The sequence below is a fragment of the Chiloscyllium plagiosum genome, chromosome 30, assembly GCF_004010195.1.
Source record: "Chiloscyllium plagiosum isolate BGI_BamShark_2017 chromosome 30, ASM401019v2, whole genome shotgun sequence".
Lineage (NCBI taxonomy): Eukaryota > Metazoa > Chordata > Chondrichthyes > Orectolobiformes > Hemiscylliidae > Chiloscyllium > Chiloscyllium plagiosum.
Window position 1 is genome coordinate 35768922 of NC_057739.1, and position 20229 is coordinate 35789150.

Here is a 20229-nt window from a genome sequence, read left to right on the forward strand (position 1 = left end):
CACACACAACTTCCCACTACTATCCTTGGTTGGCCCTAATCTTACTCGTCATTCTTTTATTCCTTAAATACCTATAGAAAGCCTTAGGGTTTACCCTGATCCTATCCGCCAACAACTTCTTCTCATGTCGTCTGCTGGCTCTTCTGAGCTCTCTCTTTAAGTCTTTTCTGGCTACCTTGTAACCCTCAAGCGCCCTAACTGAGCCGTCACATCTCATCCTAACATAAGCCACCGCCTTCCTCTTGACCAGAGATTCCACTTCCTTCGTAAACCACGGCTCCCGCGCTCTACAGCTTCCTCCCTGCCTGACAGGTACATACTTATCTTGGGCACACAGTAGCTTTTCCATGAATAAGCTCAACATTTCTAATGTGCCTATCCCCTGCAGTTTCCTTCTCCATTCTATGCTTCCTAAATCTTGCCTAATCGCATCATAATTGTCTTTCCCCCAGCTGTAACTCATTCCCAGTGGTAATACACCTATCCCTTTCTATCCCTAAAGTAAACATAACAGAATTGCGATCACTGTCACCAAAGTGCTCACCTACTTCCAAGTCTAATACCTAGTCGGGCTCATTACCTAGTACCAAATCTAATGTGGCTTCGCCCCTTGTTGGCCGGTCTACATACTGTGTCAGGAAGCCCTCCTGCGCACACTAGACAAAAACTGACCCATCTATAGTACTCGTACTATAGTGTTCCCAGTCAATATTTGGAAAGTTGAAGACCCCATGACAACTATCCTGTCTCTCTCAATCCTATCGAGAATCATCTTTGCTATCCTTTCCTCTACATCTCTGGAACCATTCGGAGGCCTATAGAAAACTCCCAACAGGGTGACCTCCTTTCCTGTTTCTAACTTCAGCCCATATGACCTCAGTTGACGAGTCCCCAAACAAATTGAACAAAGGTACTAGAATTTTGTGTTAAGATTGTGATTTTAACTAGCTCACTTCAGCATTACTGCTGCAAACTTAAAAAGGTGAGGGGGGAAATAGAGACTGAGCCTCAGCTTTAGCCACCTTGGCTCACTGTCCTAGCTAACCAGAAGAGAGTGTATGCACTCATTCCATAATGATGCAAAATATAACCCCATGGATTTCACTGTTGCTTAGTTTGAAGGCTCTTGAGCAGATTATTTTCTTTTCTTTCCTACATACAGGCTGCATGTCCACTTCAATTGTTCTTGATATGGTGAAATAGTATGTCATGGTTTTACATCTGCAAAATCTAGTCCTTTTATAGAATCCAAAGAGCACCAATTGTATTACCTCTCAACCTTCTCTGCTCTCCTGAAAACCTCCTTTAATTTTCAACATCATTTTCTTCAATCTAGTTGTTCCATTGCTTCACTTGTTCTGGTCTCTCTCTCTCACTCTCTCTCTCTCTCTCTCTCTCTCTCTCTCTCTCTCTCTCTCTATTTTAGTGGTAACATTCAAAATCATTTATGGCTTCTTTTGATGAAACTTGAAGCCTGAATCCTTGGTTTCTGTAGGACAATATTACACCTGACTAACTCGCATATAAATTTTAGACAGCATCTTTCATTCCTGTAGAAATCAGGTTCTATTACTGGGTTATGCATATATTTAGTATCCTGCCAAGTATTACAACATTTTTATTTTCTACTGTAGTTTCACTTGACAAAATTGACACTAATTTCAAATTTTGCATCATACCCGACAATGAAGTTACATCTCTCTCCCTAACATGCCACAAGCCAGAGGATGGCTGAAGACTGTTGCACATCTTCATCACTTCATCTGGTATCTATGTATGTCTGCAGCATTATTTGATAAACTGACTTTCACCATTTTATTTTCAGGGTCTGGCTGAGTACTGTACACTCATTGATAGTTCGTCTTCATTTCGAGCATATCGAGCTGCTTTGGCAGAAGTGGAACCACCCTGTATACCTTATCTGTGAGTATTAGAATTGGTTGTACATTGAAGGATGAATAAAATAAAATCTAATACACTGTCATCAGCAACAAGTCAGGATTCTCTGGTTCAGAGTTTGACCTGTAGCAACTCAAAGTCTTGGCGAATGCTGTTTAGGGAAAAAGCACAGAAGAGAAAAGGAGCATAAGCCAAAATATTTACTTTATTATAGCAAACGTAGTTTTAATCATGATTCGGAGATGCCGGTGTTGGACTGGGGTGTACAAAGTTAAAAATCACACAACACCAGGTTATAGTCCAACAGGTTTAATTGGAAGCACACTAGCTTTCGGAGCGACGCTCCTTCGGAGCGACGCTCAGGTGATTGTCACCTGATGAAGGAGCGTCGCTCCGAAGGCTAGTGTGCTTCCAATTAAACCTGTTGGACTATAACCTGGTGTTGTGATTTTTAACGCAGTTTTAATCAGCACTCTTGATAAACTGGCAAAAATTATATACCTCAAATACTGTGATGTCTGAGTATTTATGCTATAAATAAAGAATAACAGTGATGTGAGTATCCCCTGCATTGTTTCTGTTATTTACTGTATGTTTTTACATCGATTTGAGGTGGTGTGTTGATGTTTTTATATAGACTTTTTTTTAGGGATGATAATGTCTCTATGCTTCACTTGGTCAGGGTTTCCTGCAGTTATGTAAACCTCTTGATTATCCAGAAGATTTGATCAACAGGCACTCTCCTGGTCCCGTGTCTGCTGTACTTCATTTGATGCTGCAGTCTGGTTATCTCTGACATTTGCCTGATTATTCAACATTGTGCTGACCAGTTTGAAATTCCATTGATTATGTTCTCAGGGACAAGTATACCTGAAGGAAGTAATGTTTGCTTCTCTCAAGCTAATTGCCATCCTTCAAGCATACCTTTACTGTACACGGTGGTTCACTGTTACATACCACTGACATGAATGGCAGACACGAAACAAAGATAAGGAACAAATAAGTCCTTTTTAGAGTTGAAACCTCAATTTAGATGAGGGAACTAAATGTAACATCTCAGTTTGCAGATGACACAGCTGGATGGGAGGGTGAACTGTGAGGAGAAGGCAGAGATGCTACTGTGTGATTGGGCAAGTTGAATGAGTGGGCAAGTGCATGTCTCATGAAGTATAATGTGAATAAATGTGAGGTTATCCACTTTGAGAGTAAAAACATGAAGGCAGTTTACTATCTGATTGGTGACAGGGGAGGTGCATTGGGACCTAGGGAATTTGCCTGTCTACCAGTTGCTGAAAGTAAGCATGCAGGTGCAGCAGACGGTGAATAAGGCAAATGGTTTGTTGGTCTTCATATTGATAGATTTGATTACAGGAGCAGGGATGTCTTGCTGCAATTGTACAAGGCCTTGGGAGACCATGCACCTAGAGTATTGTGTGTAGTTTTTGTGCTATAAATATGTATCCAACTCACTAGCTTTCAGAATGGTCAGCGCTAACTATTAATCACATGGTTAGTTTGTTGGTTTATTCCACTCACCCTTGGAGGCAAATAACTTGATTAGATTTCCTTCACTATGGCAACAGGCCCTTTGGCCCAACAAGTTCACACCAACGTCCGAAGAGTAACCCACCCAGACCTGTTTCCCTAACCTATAGTTACCTCTGACTAAGGCACCTAACACACAGGGCAATTTGGTATGGCTAATTCACCTAACCAGTGCATCTTTGGATTGTGGGAGGAAACCAGAGCATCCAGAGAAAACCCACGCAGACACTGGGAGAATGTGCAAACTCCACACAGACGCTCTCCCGAAGCAGGAACCGAACCCGCGTCCCTGGCGCTGTGATGCAGCAATGCTAACCACTGATTTGCTGTGCTGCCCCTTAAGAGCTCACATCTTGAGTTTTTGTTCTTTTATTTACCTTGATACTTCATTTGTTATGCACTGCAAAATACAAACATGTTGTCAACTCTATTGAGGACTGATTCATGTTCTGTTTCTTTTTTAGCCCAAAGCCATACTTGAGTATATTGCTTGCCAAAAACTTTTTATCTTTAATCCTTTTGTTTCTATAGGGGCCTCATTCTACAGGACTTGACCTTTGTACACCTTGGCAACCCAGATCTAATTGATGGAAAAATCAACTTTTCTAAACGGTGGCAACAGTTTAATATCTTGGATAGTATGCGATGCTTCCAGCAAGTGTGAGTATTTGCTCTGAGGAGATAGGTGGATATTAAGAAAACTAGTAATCGAGTCCGTGCTAACTGCCACACACCATTGCTGCTTTAGATCCACTGACAACTCTGTTGTGCCTTTTCAGCTTTTATGCTAGTTGAATGTTTTTAATCCCTGAGGGCAACAAAACTCTCTCCCAGATCCTCTGTCAAGTTGAAATTTTAATTGATTGCTGGGAGATGTATCACAGGCTAATATAACTTGCATTCTATCTGTGGGAAAAATTGTTATATTTTGTGATCTCCCAGGCTGCCTGGCTAAGAGAAAAATCTCTGTACTGCATTTCATGATTTGCAGGTGCCAGTGTTGGACAGGGGTGGACAAAGTCAAAAATCACAAGACACCAGATTATAGTCCAACATATTTATTTGAGATGGCAAGCTTCCTCAGGCAGCTAGTGCAGAAGAAGCAGGGGCTCTGAAAGCTTGCGTTCTCAAATAAACTTGTGGACTATAACCCAATGTCGTGTGATTTTTGACTTACTGCATTTCATGAATAGGCTCTAGTGTTAATTTTAGATTGTAGGTACCTTCAGAAAGGCGTGCATTTTTAATGTCATAGTCTTCCAATTTCCCTTTGCCCTGTCCCTCAATGTGTAATACAATTTAAGGTTCTGATATTGAAGATAACTTTTGTTTTTTTTTCCAGTCATTATGAACTAAAGCGCATTGATGATATTGTTATATTCTTCAATGACTTCAGTGACCACCTCGCAGAGGAAGCACTGTGGGAACTGTCATTAAAAATCAAACCACGCAACATTCAGCGACGGAAAACAGAGCGTGAAGAGAAAACTTAGATTTCAACGGTGAAAACTAAACCTTAGATGGCAGCTAATGAACCCCACTAAATTACTTTATTTACCTGAGCTGCAGAAGTCAGTTCATGCTTCACCTTCAGAGATTTGTTTTAAACCAGATTTAGAACAGGTGGCAATACTCTTGGGAAATGTCCCAGATTTTATGCCATTGCCTGCATTCAATTTCCTTTCCTACCACCCGTGCCAAGCTGGTTTTGAGTGTCCTATGGTGGACCCATCCATACAGCTCACTTTTTAATTGGCCAAATGTGGTCTGCATCTAGACTCTGCTTTAGAGACTGTTTGACATTGTTAGGTACGAAGGTACGATGGTTCACTTACTGGTTGTGGACTTCTGTTTATAGAGTAACAGCTAGTGGTACTAACAATTGCACAGGAAACCTTAAAATATTATTTTGTACTGTAGGAGAAAGACTGGCTCACTGTAAATACCAGAATGCTAAGTTGATGTGCTGTGTTGGGTTTTTTTTGCATGAGTAATGCTGGATGCCAGTAATGGATGATTTGATGGAAAAAAATAAACCAATTGTACATAGAGACTGGAAGAAGTGTTTTAGCCAGGCTGGTACTGAAAGGACTGGGATTGCTCTTAACCATTGTTCAACATCCTCACTTAACAGACTTTTGTAAGGTGTTAACATATGTGGTTGTATATTTTGTGCATGGACTATGCGCTGTGGAATTTTAAAATGTTAAGCAGAATTTGTTTTTGAAAGGACTGTCTTTTTTTGTTTACTGTTGATAATTAAGCTGCAGTCAATCATTTTTCAGTAATGGGAGAATATTCTGAAGTTGAAACTGGAGGTTTCTGTACATAGCTGACAAATTAACTTTGCGAAGCAATGGGTTGCCTGCTGAGTTTGACAGTTCAACTCATCAAGTAGTCAGTGAATTCACCTGTGTATGCCAGGTCTTCATATTAACTTGTGACTGATAGATGCTGCTGGGTAGAGTGGTGCCCTTGCTGCTTTAGGTTTTTAGGACACATTCAGGTTATTAATCTTATCTAAGTCTGCACACCTAAAAAGGGAATCTGATACTGTTTTTGATAAGTTGGCAATGATTATTTGTTTGACCTGAAATCCCTGCCTGTACTTGGGTGAATGTAAAGTGACCCTAACATAAGAGATAACACATTCTTTCAGATAATGTGCTGATGTTCATAATGATTATTTTCCGTGTAATCTAAATTATTCAATTAGTTTAAGAAGTCAGCAGTGTTTGTTTTAACTCTTTCACCAGCGTAGGCTTAAAATAGTGAGAAAACACTTTATAGTTGTTCAAGATGTGTGTGGATGCCCTGAAATGTATTAATGTCAAATGTTAACATTCTTGGTTTTCTCAGAAGGAGGTGTTTTACTGCAGACTCTCAATTAAGTTTCAGCACTTTTCATCGCTGTCCCTATTCTCCAGCAGATGGCTCAGTTTCCAGGATAGAACAAACCAAGAGCATATTTGATGAATGAATTAAGCAAGTGATGCATACAAGAATCGGTTTAAATAGTCCTACAATATCCAGTTTTAGTTTCAACTTTCTTCTCATCCTGGTGCATTGTTTGAGAAATTTCAAATGTAGTATAATGTAGTCAAGTTATGAATATTGAATTTAGCATAGGAAGAACTCTTGTAACATGAATAGGAAGGGTTTGAAGGGATATGGGCCGGGTGCTGGCAGGTGGGACTAGATTGGGTTGGGATATCTAGTCGGCATGGACAGGTTGGACTGAAGGGTCTGTTTCCATGCTGTACATCTCTATGAACACTGGCCTGGTAAAGTGGTTAAATCCAGTCTCTCAACTTCATATTCTTAAGTTCTGATCTCCTTTTTGTTGTGCTGCCAATTTTAACTTCAGATGCATGCAGGACTTGTGATACCTGGTAGTAGACATGGAGTAATGGTTTGATTTGTACGCACACATTACGTCCATTAACTTGTTCAGAATTGCGAAAGCGTGAAGAGGTTTTTATGTCAAGTCACATCCACAGAGTAATATAATAGAATTTCTGTCCCTTTGATTTAAATGAAAAAGAATATCCCTTACTTTTAATACATGCCCAAAAGGTTTCCTTTCACTCTACTTGCTAAACTATAACAGCCGAAAATGAACTGAGTAAGCAAGCTTGACATTGGTTTGGAATAGATTTGATTTCAGAATTGGTTTCTTTACAAAATGATGGCAAGCTGATAGTGGGTAAGGCAGTTACTGCATACATTAAAAACGTGTCCACCTAGTGTGGCCAGATTGGATTATCAGTTAAGAGGTTTGTTAAATTTAAAGAACATCTTAACACTTGAACTGCATATGTGCCCCAGGTTGTCCAAAACAGTCATATTTTGGCCTCCATCTGCTGAGCTAGCAGCAATAACTTTATGGTGTTTTAAAGTTTGTTATAGGTGATCAAAATAAGACATTGGGCAGTTTTAAACTTGGATGTTAATTACTGTTTATACTAAATTATTAGATAAAGCATAATTCTATTTTGAGGAAACTTATTTCACAATTATCAGATTATCAGTGGTTTGTATCCTACAGCATTGGAAAACTGTATTGTAACTGACATAATTGGGCATCAGAATTAAATTTTGGGTATGATTTCTAGTTAGACTGAATATTTCTTTATACTTAGCATATCAGTGAGGAAACTAGTATATGGACATTTCTAATCTTAATTCAAACAATTGGCTGCAGTTGCAGAAATCCAGTCTGGTTTGCTGACTTAATTCACTGGACATTTTAAATCTTAAGTTAAATAATTTAAGTCTTTGTTTCCTTGTCAGTATTGTAAGTGGATAACAAAGTTTTGAAACAATTTCTAGAATTCAACTTACTTTTAGATCTGCTAGGTGTCCTGAATTTAATAAGTTTTAATCCTAGACCAACAGAAATTGAAGTTTTGGGTTTCTGGGATTTTCTAATGAAATTCTAATCATAGATTATGTTCATCAGAGAAAGAAGTTCTACTGAGATGGTTTATCTGCAGCCATGGAAAAAATCGCCAAACAAAATCAATCTCTAAATGCTTGGCACATATAAACTGTACTTCAGATTGCAATAACATGAAGTTAGAGCACTGCAGCAGGTAATGTCAATCAATTTGCACCACACATTTAACCATCACCTTACTGGTCTTTCTCAGAAAAGTTAAGATGCTATTCTTCTTCCTCCAAAATACTTTATTATGCTTTTCTTCATTTAAATCTCCAGTTTCGAGGTGGTCTAGATGTATCCTTAAATTGCTTCCTCTTATTCAAGTTGTTTTCTTTTCCTGCAGATCTTTTCTTAGTAGTTTCAACAGTATCTTCTGTTAGGTGCCAGTTTTTCCCTTGAATCTTAGATGTTCGATATGGCAAGCTGCTCTCTTTATGCACCCTCCTTATTTAAGTTGTATTTCTTCATCTAACTTGAGGGCAGTTAGCAATGGGCCACAATTGCTGATTGTGCCAGTGATGCTTTCACCCAATAGAAGAATTTTAAAAATCTTTTTATTAAGCTACTTACTTTTACCTGCATTACTAGTAACTTTCATAATATTGGTCTTGTTCATATCAGTTTACATTTCATAACCTAAACACTTCATCTGCTAACAACTGTAATTCATTCCTGATATTCGACACCTGGTCATGAACACACCTAACATAGTCATAGACTCATACAGCATAAAAACAGACCCATCGATCCAGCTAGTCCACACCAATTGTAATCCCAAATTAAGCTAATACCACTTGTCTGTGTTTGACCCATTCCCCTCCAAACTCTTACTATTCTTGTACACGTCTTTTAAACATTGTTACAATACCTATATCCACCACTTACAGTTCATTCCACACACCAAACACTCTATGAACAAAGGTGCCCTTCAGTCCTTTTTAAAACTTTCTCTTTTCACTTTAAAAATATGCCCCCTGGTTTTGAACTCTTTCCCCCTTCTCCCCTGCCCCCCAGGAAAAGACACCTGCCATTCACCTTACCTATACTCCTCATGACTTTATGAACCTCTGTAAGGTCGCCCTTCAACCTCCTGCTTAGCTACTGAAAAAAAAGTCACACCCTCCATTTCCAGCAACATCCTGGTAAAATATTTTCTGAACCCTCTCCAATTTAATAATATCCTTCCTGAGCAGTACTGCACATAGTACTCCAGAAGAGACCTCATCAACATCCTATACAACCTCCATACAATGCCCAACTCCATACTTAAAGGTCTGAGCAATGAAGGCAAGTGTGCTAAACACTGCTGCCTTAACTACCCTGTCGACCTGTGACGTAAATTTCAAGGAATTATGTTCCTGAGCTCCTAGGTCACTCTGTTCTACAACACTACCCAGGGCCCTACCATTAACTGTACAAGTCCTGCCCTTGTTTAGTTTACCAAAATACAATACCTCATATTTATCCAAATTGAACCATCTACCACTCAGCCCTTTTGTTAAGATCTCTTAGACAGCCATCTTCACTGTCCACTATGCCACTAATTTTGGTGTCATCCACGAACTTGCTCACAATGCCTCCTATGTTTTTATCCAAATAATTTCTATAAATGACAAACAAAAGTGGACCCAGTACCAATCCCTGTGAAACAGTGTTGATCACAGGCATCCAATCTGAAAAACAATCCTTCACCACCTCCCTCTGTCTCCTGGTGATGGAGGACAAAACTGATTTAATTTAGGGTGATGATCCATCACCTTTTGATGCACTAATGTGATGATGCAGGTTTTCCAGCTTGGTCATTGGAATTTTATTATTTTAAGACATTACACTCTGCCAAGATATTTGTTCATCCAGTGATGCACTCAGAGCAAACGTTAAGGCCATTACTAAGATTAGTCTAACATTAATCCTGGCTCCCTGTACACACCCATATAGGACAAGCAGGTATTTCTCCTTATAGTCATATTCATGTTAACGATGCTTATACATGATTAAATCACGGAATCCTGCTGTTTCAAATTCCCAGCTGTACCAGTGCACTATTTTAAGCTAGAGTTTGCACATACATAAAATTATCACTGATCAGCAAAATCATTTCATGGTATTTACTGCTTGAAAGATGAAATAATTTTGATCATGTGCTCATAAAAATAATGCAAAGGTGCATATTTGTACCTGTAATGTTTGTTTTGGAAGTCCAAACTTCCAACTTAAAGGGACAGTCTACATCTCCCGCTCTAATATATTTGGATACCCTGCTGCCCTTGTTCATTTTATGAAAGAGTGCATTGACTCAAATCTGACTTGGTCAGGAACATAATTAAATGCAGATTCATGACTTTTGAGTTGTAAACCGAGGATTTTTGGTACTGTTTTGGAGCTGTTTTCATTGATTTATGAGCAGAACAGGTTAATATTTGAAGTCTAGCTCTCCCAATGTCTCCTTTCCAAAGAGATACTACACAATGCTTCATTTTGTAGCCTTGAAAGAAGTGACGTCATCCTGTTGAGCCGAGTTCAAATGATAGCTGAGGTAGGTGTTTAAATTCTGCTTTTCTCAGAATAACTAAGCAACAAACTCCATATGCATTTTTAAAAATTTCTTCTGTCCAGTCAGATAAAGGTATTTCCTATGGAAAATTATTCAAATTATATTATAGTTTGCTGCGTTAAAGAAACTGCAGGCATTTTGGACTGTTTGAGTTCTTGCATCGCATAGACACAAGTTTTTGAATTTTTTAAATTAGCATAGCAGCTAAAAGAATATATTTTTGTTTTTACCTGTATTGGGCTTCCAACTTTGTGCAGCAGCCAATAACAGGACACTATGATCCACTTTGGCCTATCTTGAGTGAATTGTGCTTATGAGCAGGTCTTTTATTCATAGCAGTGTAGAATTAACCATACTCTTAGTGAATCTACCCTTAAACATAATTTAAATTTACAGCAAGAGCCTTTTAAAAAAGCTCTTAGTTATCTGAATGTTAAAGCATATGAGTTCTTTTTGGGAGCATAATGGTGTTAAATTACATAAGATACAGCATTATAAACTTCAGTTGAATGTAATGTTTCTTTGATATAGAAGCTTGATGAGCTCCTTTAAAATCGGAACCACTTAGTCTAGCAATCAACTGATTATTTGACAGAGTTGTGTTGGCCTAGTGGTTTACCTATTGATCATTTCAATCAAAAGTTGAAATTTCATAGTTGAAGTGCATTATACAAAAGAGATGGAATTGATTCAAACTATCTTGCTAAATAGTAAGCACAATGCACTTAGAACGTAAATTGTGTTAAATCTGAAGTTAACTATTGTGGTGACTCACTGGATTCTCAACAATGTAGAAAAATATCCATTAACTTTTGTTAAATGTTGGAACCAGTTTGAATAGTACTTTTGCGCATTTTAAATAGTAACTTCAGTAAATACATCATTGTGTATATACTTCATTTTATATATGTACATAATATTAAAAAAAGTAACCCCTGAATCATTTTTTGTTTTTTTTCTTCAGTTTTTAATGAAAGGGAGTTCAGGACATTTCCACACAAGGCCACCCACTGAGACCTTTATTGAAGCACCTTACGTTGTTTTTATGGTGTAAACTTGCACCAGCTACAATTTGACACAGGAATAGGTCACTTTAATAATTATACTTAAAAGGATCATGTCCAGTTGGGAAGCTAATGTGAATGGCATCGATTTGTCCATGTTAGTTGGTAATTAAGTAAATGTTATTTTTAAATTGGTTGTCTCTGACCACAGACAGGAGGCTGCTTAGTCTAAGTGTGGGTCCTAGTTAGACTATGCAAATTCAAAATCACAATGAGACAGTTTAAACTGAAATTATTATTTGAAATGGTATCATACTAATTTCTGATTTTACCCTGAATGCTTAAGTTAAGTTGTGAAAGTGCCCTAATTATTTCAGAAGTTCTCTGAGCCACAGCCTAACACTGCCTATGTCGGCCTCATCTTTGCTTGAGTACTTAATTGTATATTCTAAAATGTCATGTTCCTGCAACCATTTCAAATGTGTAACTTTTTATACAAATAAAGATTAACATTCATGTTTACAGTGCATGCAGCAGACTGCAGATTAAAAGTGACAATCAAAGTCGGTGGGAACATGGTGCCTCTTCTTTTCAGAGTGCATAAGCAGCAGATTGTCATTGTAGTTTGGGAAGAGAGATACATAAATATTAGAATTGTGCTGGTCCTCCAGCATTGTTCCTTAAGGTAAACTCTTTCCATAACATTTTTGACTAGGAATATCTCCTGATATGATGCTTCAACACAAGATTTCAATAAAGGCAATGGAAAAGATTCAAAAAAAGTGTCAAGTAGCACATGCCATTCAGCAAATTCACCTATTTTGCACATTTAGGTAATCAATGTCATTTTCAATCCTGATTTGGAGATGCTGGTGTTGGACTGGGGTTACAAAGTTTAAAAATCACACCACCAGGATACAGTCCAACAGGTTTAATTGGAAGCACTAACTCCACAACCTGGTGGTGTGATTTTTAAAATGTTCAATCCTGTGTCCTTCTGCTCACTTCAACTTAGCTCCATTTTCTAAAGCATATCAAAAGTATGTCATTTCACCACAGGTTTGAAGAATTACTAAAAATCATATTAAGGTAGGAATGAAGAAGCTTTAAAATTAAGTCATCTAATATAGTAATTCAAGAAGTTTAACTAAATCACCAAAAGAGTGATCAAGGTGATATGATGCATAAATGCAGAGACCAGTTAGCTGAATGTATAAAGTACATGTCAATGTCACTTCTAGATATGAAAGCACTACTCAGTCCAGATGCAAGTTGAAGTTCCCTATATTAGTCTGAAAAAAAAACAGATCTGATCATAGACATTAAACTCTTAATTACTTTTATTGCAAGAAGAAAAAAAACAGTAAGCTTGCTTCATATACAATGAATATACTGTTAAATAAGGTAGTTGTGAAACCTAAGCCTTTGGTCCAACTCATCCATGCCAAACAGACATCCTAAACTAATCTAATCCAACTTAAACTTTTCCTATTTGGTACACCCACCCAGGTGCCTATTAAATGTTGCAATTGTACCTGCCTCTACCACTTCTTCCATTTATGCACCAACCTCTTAAATCTTTTCCCTCTTACCTTAAAGTTATGCCCTGTAGTTTTGGACTCTTCGACAGTGGGGGAAAAAGACCTTGGCTATGGTTTTATAAACATCTAAGGTCACCCCTCCATTTTCGGAGGGAAAAAAAATGCCCTACCCTTTATCTTTATCCTAGTGACTTGTTTACCTGACTACAAATTACTTAAAAGATGAATTTAAAAATACTACTTACAAACTGGATAACAATGAAGCTATCCAATGTAATGAACTGTCTGGAAAAAAGACTCAGTTCAGACCAACTTTACTGCTTCAACATAAATAGTTAAATTAGATTAGATTCCCTACAGTATGGAAACCGGGCCTTCAGCCCAACCAGTCCACACTGACCCTCCGAAGAGCAACCCACCCAGACCCATTCCCCTACATTTACCCCTGATTCATCCACCTAACACCTATGGCCAGTTCACCTAACCTGCACATCTTTGGACTGTGGGAGGAAACCCACGCAGCCATGGAGAGAATGTGCAAACTCCAGACAGTTGTCCAAGGTGGGAATTGAACCTGGGTCCCTGGTGCTGTGAGGCAGCAGTGCTAACCACTGAGCCACCATACCATACTGTCCCTACAGTGGTTATATTGCACTTTTTCACAGTACTTCTAAATTACTATTTCTGTACAAAAGTCAATTGACTTTGCATAAAGTTTGTTTTGGAAAAAATCCCTCATTTATTTTCCTTTATGAAGTTGGAACAAGAACAACCGCAATTTAGATTCTGGAAAATTGCTCGCTCTTTTTAAATATAACATTTGAAAACTTCAATGCAGTAATAGTACAGTAAAACTAAAACATGTATATGCACATTTGTTAGGAATGTTCCTTACAGCCAAACAAAATGATATTAAATAATTGAAACATGATTTGCAATAATTGAGAAAAAGTACTTTTTTTAAGGTCCTTCAGTTGTCACATGAAATGGCAGCTCTGTTCAAGTTGCAGAGTTATTAAAATAAATGAGCGCTCAGCATCCTGATTGCCCAAGCTCAAGGCTGTTATTTGCAATGAAGGAAGAACTATATTAGTAGTACTGGCATAAGCAAATCATAATTACAACTTGAGAAGGCAGGGTATTGGATGCAGAAGATAAAGTAAGGAAGTGATTTAAATTTAATTGAAGTGCAATTTATTTTGCCAAGCTTTGGTGTTGCAGTAAGTTTAAAAAAAACACAAAATGCTATGAAGGAATTAACTTGCAGTCATCTGAGTAGTTCTGATGAAATCCCACCATGTGCCAAATTGTCATAATATTTGACATCAGGTGGAACTGAGCATTCATTCATCAGGTAGAATTATGACAGCAGTATGTGAGCACATACAAGAGCGTTTAACCCAAGTAAAAATGTAGATGTTATTTGATCAGACCAGAAAAAAATCAGGAACCATTACAAGATTAAGTTTATTCTTCAGCTTTTTAAAAGCTTTAAAAACTGTAAAACCATCACAGAAAGGTAGATGAACATTGTACAAGGCTAGAATTAAACAATTGTCCCAACAAGTTACAAATGAATTGCAGTTTCATAAAGTGACTGCAAGATGAATCATTCAATTAAGTTGCTTGTGTCTATTACAATTATTGGGGCAGTTAGTGACCAAAAAGTCTAAACTTTATCTAACAGGATTCAAAATTTCACTGATGTTAACGACAAATGGTTGTTTCTTGTTAAATTTAGTATCTTTATTACCAGAATACACCTTTCAAACCAGTGTTCGAGAATCCTATTCTATGATTTGGTTTAATAATAAATTAGTGGCCATAATTGTTGAAATTTACTTAAAAATTTCTTTCATCACTCTATCGGTCTCAAAAAATTCCCTGCCATCAAGGACAATGAGATGGCCAGTCTATTTGGCAAAACTTGGACCCAGGTTGAATATTTGAGTTGTAAAATTGTCTGCATCAGGAAATCTGTTAAGCTTTTTAAAATTATTAGCTACTATTGGAGAAGGCCTCTAGAAAAAAGTTGTTTTCTTCACTGAAGAAAGCACTAGTATAAAGTTGTGGTCTGCATGCCATGGTCACTTTACAGCCTGAGGAAATTAGCTCCTCCCCTACCCCTGTGACTTCTGACAGAACAGTCACACAATGCTGCCACGAGTTATTGCAAAATCTCTCAAGTAAAAATGAGTGCATCTGGTCAAAATCAAAATGTTTCTGCTGATTTACATAAGTTGTTAAAATAGTTTTGATTTCCTCTACAAGAGCTTATGTTGCTTATTTGAACTGCCAGTTCTTTGTTCAGGTAGCTCCTCTAATCAAATCTGAAAATGTCCAGTAATGAACAATACTTACACAAAACAGCTGTAAATGCATATCTAAGATTCACTGGTTAGTTCTACAGAAAATGCCCAAAGAATGAACTGTGTGGTATATAAAAGTAAAGAATAGCTGTAAACTGTCATGGCACTCCTAACCACTCAAACATTTCTTGATCAGGGTCTCAACAGAGATGCTTGTAACACACAAACCCAACGAGGGAGTGTTGTTTCTGTGGCAGCTTTCACTGATGAATATGTTTCACATTTGTAATAAAACTGGAATTAAAGACACTTTATAAAAATGTTACTGTGACACAGCATGATATCCCTTCAGAATGATTTTTTTTCTTGACCACCTCCATTACAGTTCTACAAGAGAAAGTCTCAAATGACTTAACTGCATCTCTACTGTCACAAAACTAACAGCAGATGCTACTGTACAAATTTTCAATTGTTTAGGAACAGCTACCATTTATTCTATCTAATAGGCTGTCATGATTGTAATTGTAATGTAATTCTATCCTTTAACTTTGAGAGAAATTAGTACAGCTGAAAACTGTTCACCAAAAATAAACATTTTCAATTAAAGTAGCTGAAGTTCTATTCTGAGATATTCACATGAGCTTTGGTCAGTAAAAACTGCTGCAAATGAAGTTGTATGGAGTCCAGAGCTAGAAAGCATTGAAGTCTAACAATGGTTGATCCTATTCTATCTCTGGATCTGACGAACAAAGGCCTGGACGAGCTGGATTAACGGTTCCTGATTGTCAGGACTCAACTTGGATACGGAGCAGGTGGATTTGCTCGCAGGAGACATCAGCAGGGCCGCAGCAGGGGAACATGGTGTACCACGACGTGAATAACGGGAAATACTGGACAAAACTGTACTCTGAAACAGTAGTAGACAATAAATATGACATTAAGCAAATTTAAATAAAACTATTCTTTAGCATATTTTCTAATACAAAGTTGCTTATTTCTTTGTCTAAACATTGTGCTTTATTTATTCATCTGTAGTTGTACATCAATATTCCAGAAATGGATCCTTAGTCCAGGTTCACTTGAAAGATGACCATAAGACATAGGCCATTCAGCCCATTGAGTCTGCTCTGCCATTAAATTGAGATCTGATAATCCTCAACTCCACCCTCCTGCCTTTTCCCCATAATCCGATTCCCTTGAATTTGCTTTTTATCAAATTCAGTCACAAGATGGCTAGACCAACATTTAACTGCCCTCTAGTCAATTATGGATGAGAAATAAGAGTCAACCACATATGGGTCTGGAGTCATATAGGCTAGACCAGGTAAGGATGGCAGTTTCCTTACCAAAAGGACATTAGGGAACCAGATGAGTTTTCCATACAATCAACAGTGGACTAAAGTCTTAATTCAAGTTTTTTTAAATTGAATTGAAATCCCACCATCTGCAATGGCAGGATTCAATCATAGGTTCCCAGAACATTACCCAGGTCTCTGGATTGACAGTCCAGCACTAATATCACCAGGTTGTTGTGCTTAATGATCCAGCCTCAACAAATTCTATCAGAGTTCCAGATTCACAACCCTCAGTAGAAATTTCTTCATTTGTCTTAAATGTGTGACCCCTTAGTCTCAGAAGACTTAATCTAGGTTTAATAAGCAATGGGAAATTATTTGTGACCAAATTACACAAGCCAGCTTGACCTTCTAGTACACACATCGATTTTGTTATACTTACCTCCATACTGAATAAACAGCAGAATTGCATTCAGGTATCCAAATTATTCACTTTTCAGTTTTGATAACATGACAAATATTTTAATGTCCACTATATTATAATGCATCTATAAACTCAATTTTATTTGTCAGTATGGCTTTAAATTTTCTATAAACACAGTGATAAAATTAAAGCAGCTATACAAATTTCTGATGTGAGAACATTTCAACTCTCACCAATTCCACAATACAATTTGGGTTCCAGCAGAAGTATTTTTTATGTAAATTGATAATTAACATTCAAGACCACAGATAAAATGCTTAAAAGAAACAAGTGTGAATAAGGATCAGAATTGGAAACAAAAACTCAAAACAAGAAATGGAGGGAATAGGACATTCTATCTATCACATGCATGCACACTATATTTTCCTGCTTTGATTTGCTTTAGATGTTGGCAAAAGAGAACATAAAGGTGAATCTTATTTATACTTGTATCCAACTCTTGCCAACATTGGTAAATGGAAGAAATTACAATTTTTCCTCTGTACCTTATCACAATTTGTGAAGTTTTTTCCTATTAAGTCTTTTCAGAATGTGTTCAAATGAGGAAACAAGTTAGATATCAAGGTAGTTGCATTTTGAGAGAGTGGCTAACTCACAGTATTACTTGTAATTATTAAACAATTTAAGAGCAGTGTAAAACTGAAAAGTTACCAGTTCTGAACTTAATTCTTGCTTCATCCGCTGCTTGTCACGTGAGTGAACAGATGGATCCTTCAGATAACGGACTGCTTGTGAAATCAGCACATAGAAACAGTTTTCCATTGTGAACGTCAGAAGGGACCTTCAGTGCAAGAGGATTTGATTAGCTTAATTAGGGAAGGGAAAAATGGAACTTGCATTTATTAAGGCCATCTTTAATTTCATGAATTTAGTCACTAAAGAGATCGGAACACTATTAGAAAAGCAAGTTGGAAAAATGGTAGAAATTTGCAAAGTAATAGATTAAAAGATAATTTATTGAGGAACGGCAACTAACCCTTGAAAGTATAGAATATGCATTTAGATATGCCTAAATTCTTCATAGAAAAGCATAGCAGACACTTCAGACTACACTGTTTTGTATAGTCTTGGTTACAGGATAAATGAAAACTTGGACTTGGAAAACTTCCCCATTCTTGTTCAACTGGTGCCCTGAGAGCACACAGGGATGCAGCTTACATTCTCAACTCTGTACAACATTTCAGCACATAATTTAAGCTGATGTTTCAGTCTTTGGAATGGAGTTTCAAACCATTCCAATATGATTGAATGTTCAATCACTGAGTCAAGGCTCCTTCAAAGTTACCAGCATGTGATTCTGCTGAAAGTTTGGACGGTGGTCTGATTTTTTTTTTGTAAATATTAGTTAAAAACCATACAAAATATTACAGCATAGGTAAATGACAGATATTTGAATTTTGAGCAAATATAAGCCTTGTAATAAACCAAACAACAGCTGGTATGTATTAAATTACCCTCCTCGATCATAAAACTTTGGCTCTTAGACAAGAATTTAAAGCTATACAACACGTGTGGTCTGGGAACTGCAAAGAATTTTCTCTTTACAATTCTCCAAGCTCATGATGGAAATAAATCCTCCTAAATGATTACATTTAACTCATGGTAAGTTTAGTCAGCAATGCAATAGAATAAAAAAAATCTCCAGTTGCGATATGAAAGACTTGAGGAATTGCAGATCATACAGTCACCACACATATCAAAACTTTTGTCATTTCCAATTCCCAACATCAATGCAGTTTACATCTTTGGGTATTTTAGATTTTTTTTCCCCTTGGGTGTGGATTATGCTGATAATGCCCCCTTCCCCCAACCAGTTATTACAATGACAGGTTTATAAAAATGAACCAACATATTCCCATAGAATAAATGCAGACCTCAGACGAAAAGGCAGAAAGGATGCTATAAGGAGACATGCAAACACTTGGGAATGGGCCTTAACCACTGAACCTATGCCAAATAGAATCAGTAGATACCGCATTGTTTACTACAGTCCATGACACACAAAATTGGAACAATGCAGAGATTAGTATCCCTTGTGAAAATATTTACTTCAAAAATAATTCTGAATGCATTAAATAGAAACGACCACTAAACAATCTGAAATAGTTCACATTTAAGGTTATCTAAATTTATTGTTGATATCAGAACCCAGAAATCCTAAAATGTGAGATTTGAAATAAAATAACATTCCAGCAATGGTACTGAAGTAGTATTCCAGACCTAGCCCAATTGCAGCCAACCTGATGCAATACAGCTACAACAGTGGCATCCAACTGGAAAATTGCCAAGTTATGTCCAGAGAAAGCTAATTACTACACTATCAGTCAAGTCTCAATCAGCAAAGTGATGGAAAGGGTTGAGTGTGCTATTAAGCCAGATTTGCTCAACAACTTAACTGTAGCTCAGTTTAGGTTCAGTCAGGGCCACCTTGCTCCTGACCCCATTACAACTTTGTTCAGAATATGATCAAAAATGTTGAAACCCAGAGGTTAGAGAAGTGTGACTGCCCTTGACATCAATGCAATTTGACTGACTATAGCATCAAGCCGCCACTACAAAATGGGAGTCAGATTGGGAGGAAAGCTCCAACTTCTATCATAAAAGGAGCTTTGCTGTAGTTGCTGCAAGTCCAAGGATATCACAGAAGAAACTTTTCGGGGTGGCGTTCTCAGCTCAACCATCACCTGTGTCACCTCCATGACAAGATCAGAAGCAGGAATGTTAACTGATGACTGCACTGTCCAACAACATCCACAACTCCTCAGAATTGAAGCAGCCCAAATCCAGAGACAGCAAGACATGGGGAACATCCCAGATTAGGTTGATAAATGCCAATTAACATAGCACACAAGTGCTAGGCAATTACCATCTCCAACAGGAGAAAATCTAACAATTGCCCTTGGTGTTCAATGGTGTTACTATCACTGAATCCCCTATTATCTACATCGTTGGGGTTACCATTGAACAGAGACTGAACTGGAGCAGCCACATGAATGGTGACCACGTGAGAAAGTCATACGCTATGAATTTAGTAATTCACTCCTGACCTCAGGGCGGCACGGTGGCACAGTGGTTAGCACTGCTGCCTCGCAGCGCCAGAGACCCGGGTTCAATTCCCGACTCAGGCGACTGACTGTGTGGAGTTTGCACGTTC

General features: G+C 37.7%; 2 protein-coding genes across 12 annotated transcripts in view; one reads left to right on the forward strand and one right to left on the reverse strand.

Moving 5' to 3' along the window:
• LOC122564907 (rap guanine nucleotide exchange factor 1-like) overlaps positions 1–6874 on the forward strand; it is a 243172-nt gene extending 236298 nt beyond the window's left edge. For all 9 annotated transcript variants that reach the window (XM_043720352.1, XM_043720354.1, XM_043720351.1 and 6 more), the window contains 3 exons: positions 1826–1923; positions 3976–4104; positions 4787–6874. In XM_043720352.1, coding sequence (XP_043576287.1) covers positions 1826–1923; positions 3976–4104; positions 4787–4937 — 378 coding nt within the window. In that variant the 3' untranslated portion in view covers positions 4938–6874. The remainder of the gene's footprint in view (positions 1–1825; positions 1924–3975; positions 4105–4786) is intronic.
• A 7566-nt stretch (positions 6875–14440) lies between these two features.
• The window catches only part of nup188 (nucleoporin 188), a 98985-nt gene continuing 93196 nt past the window's right edge, over positions 14441–20229 (reverse strand). For all 3 annotated transcript variants that reach the window (XM_043720361.1, XM_043720363.1, XM_043720362.1), the window contains exons 44-45: positions 17727–17856; positions 14441–16203 (exon numbers count right to left, since the gene is read on the reverse strand). In XM_043720361.1, the coding sequence (XP_043576296.1) occupies positions 16024–16203; positions 17727–17856 (310 nt within the window). In that variant the 3' untranslated portion in view covers positions 14441–16023. The remainder of the gene's footprint in view (positions 16204–17726; positions 17857–20229) is intronic.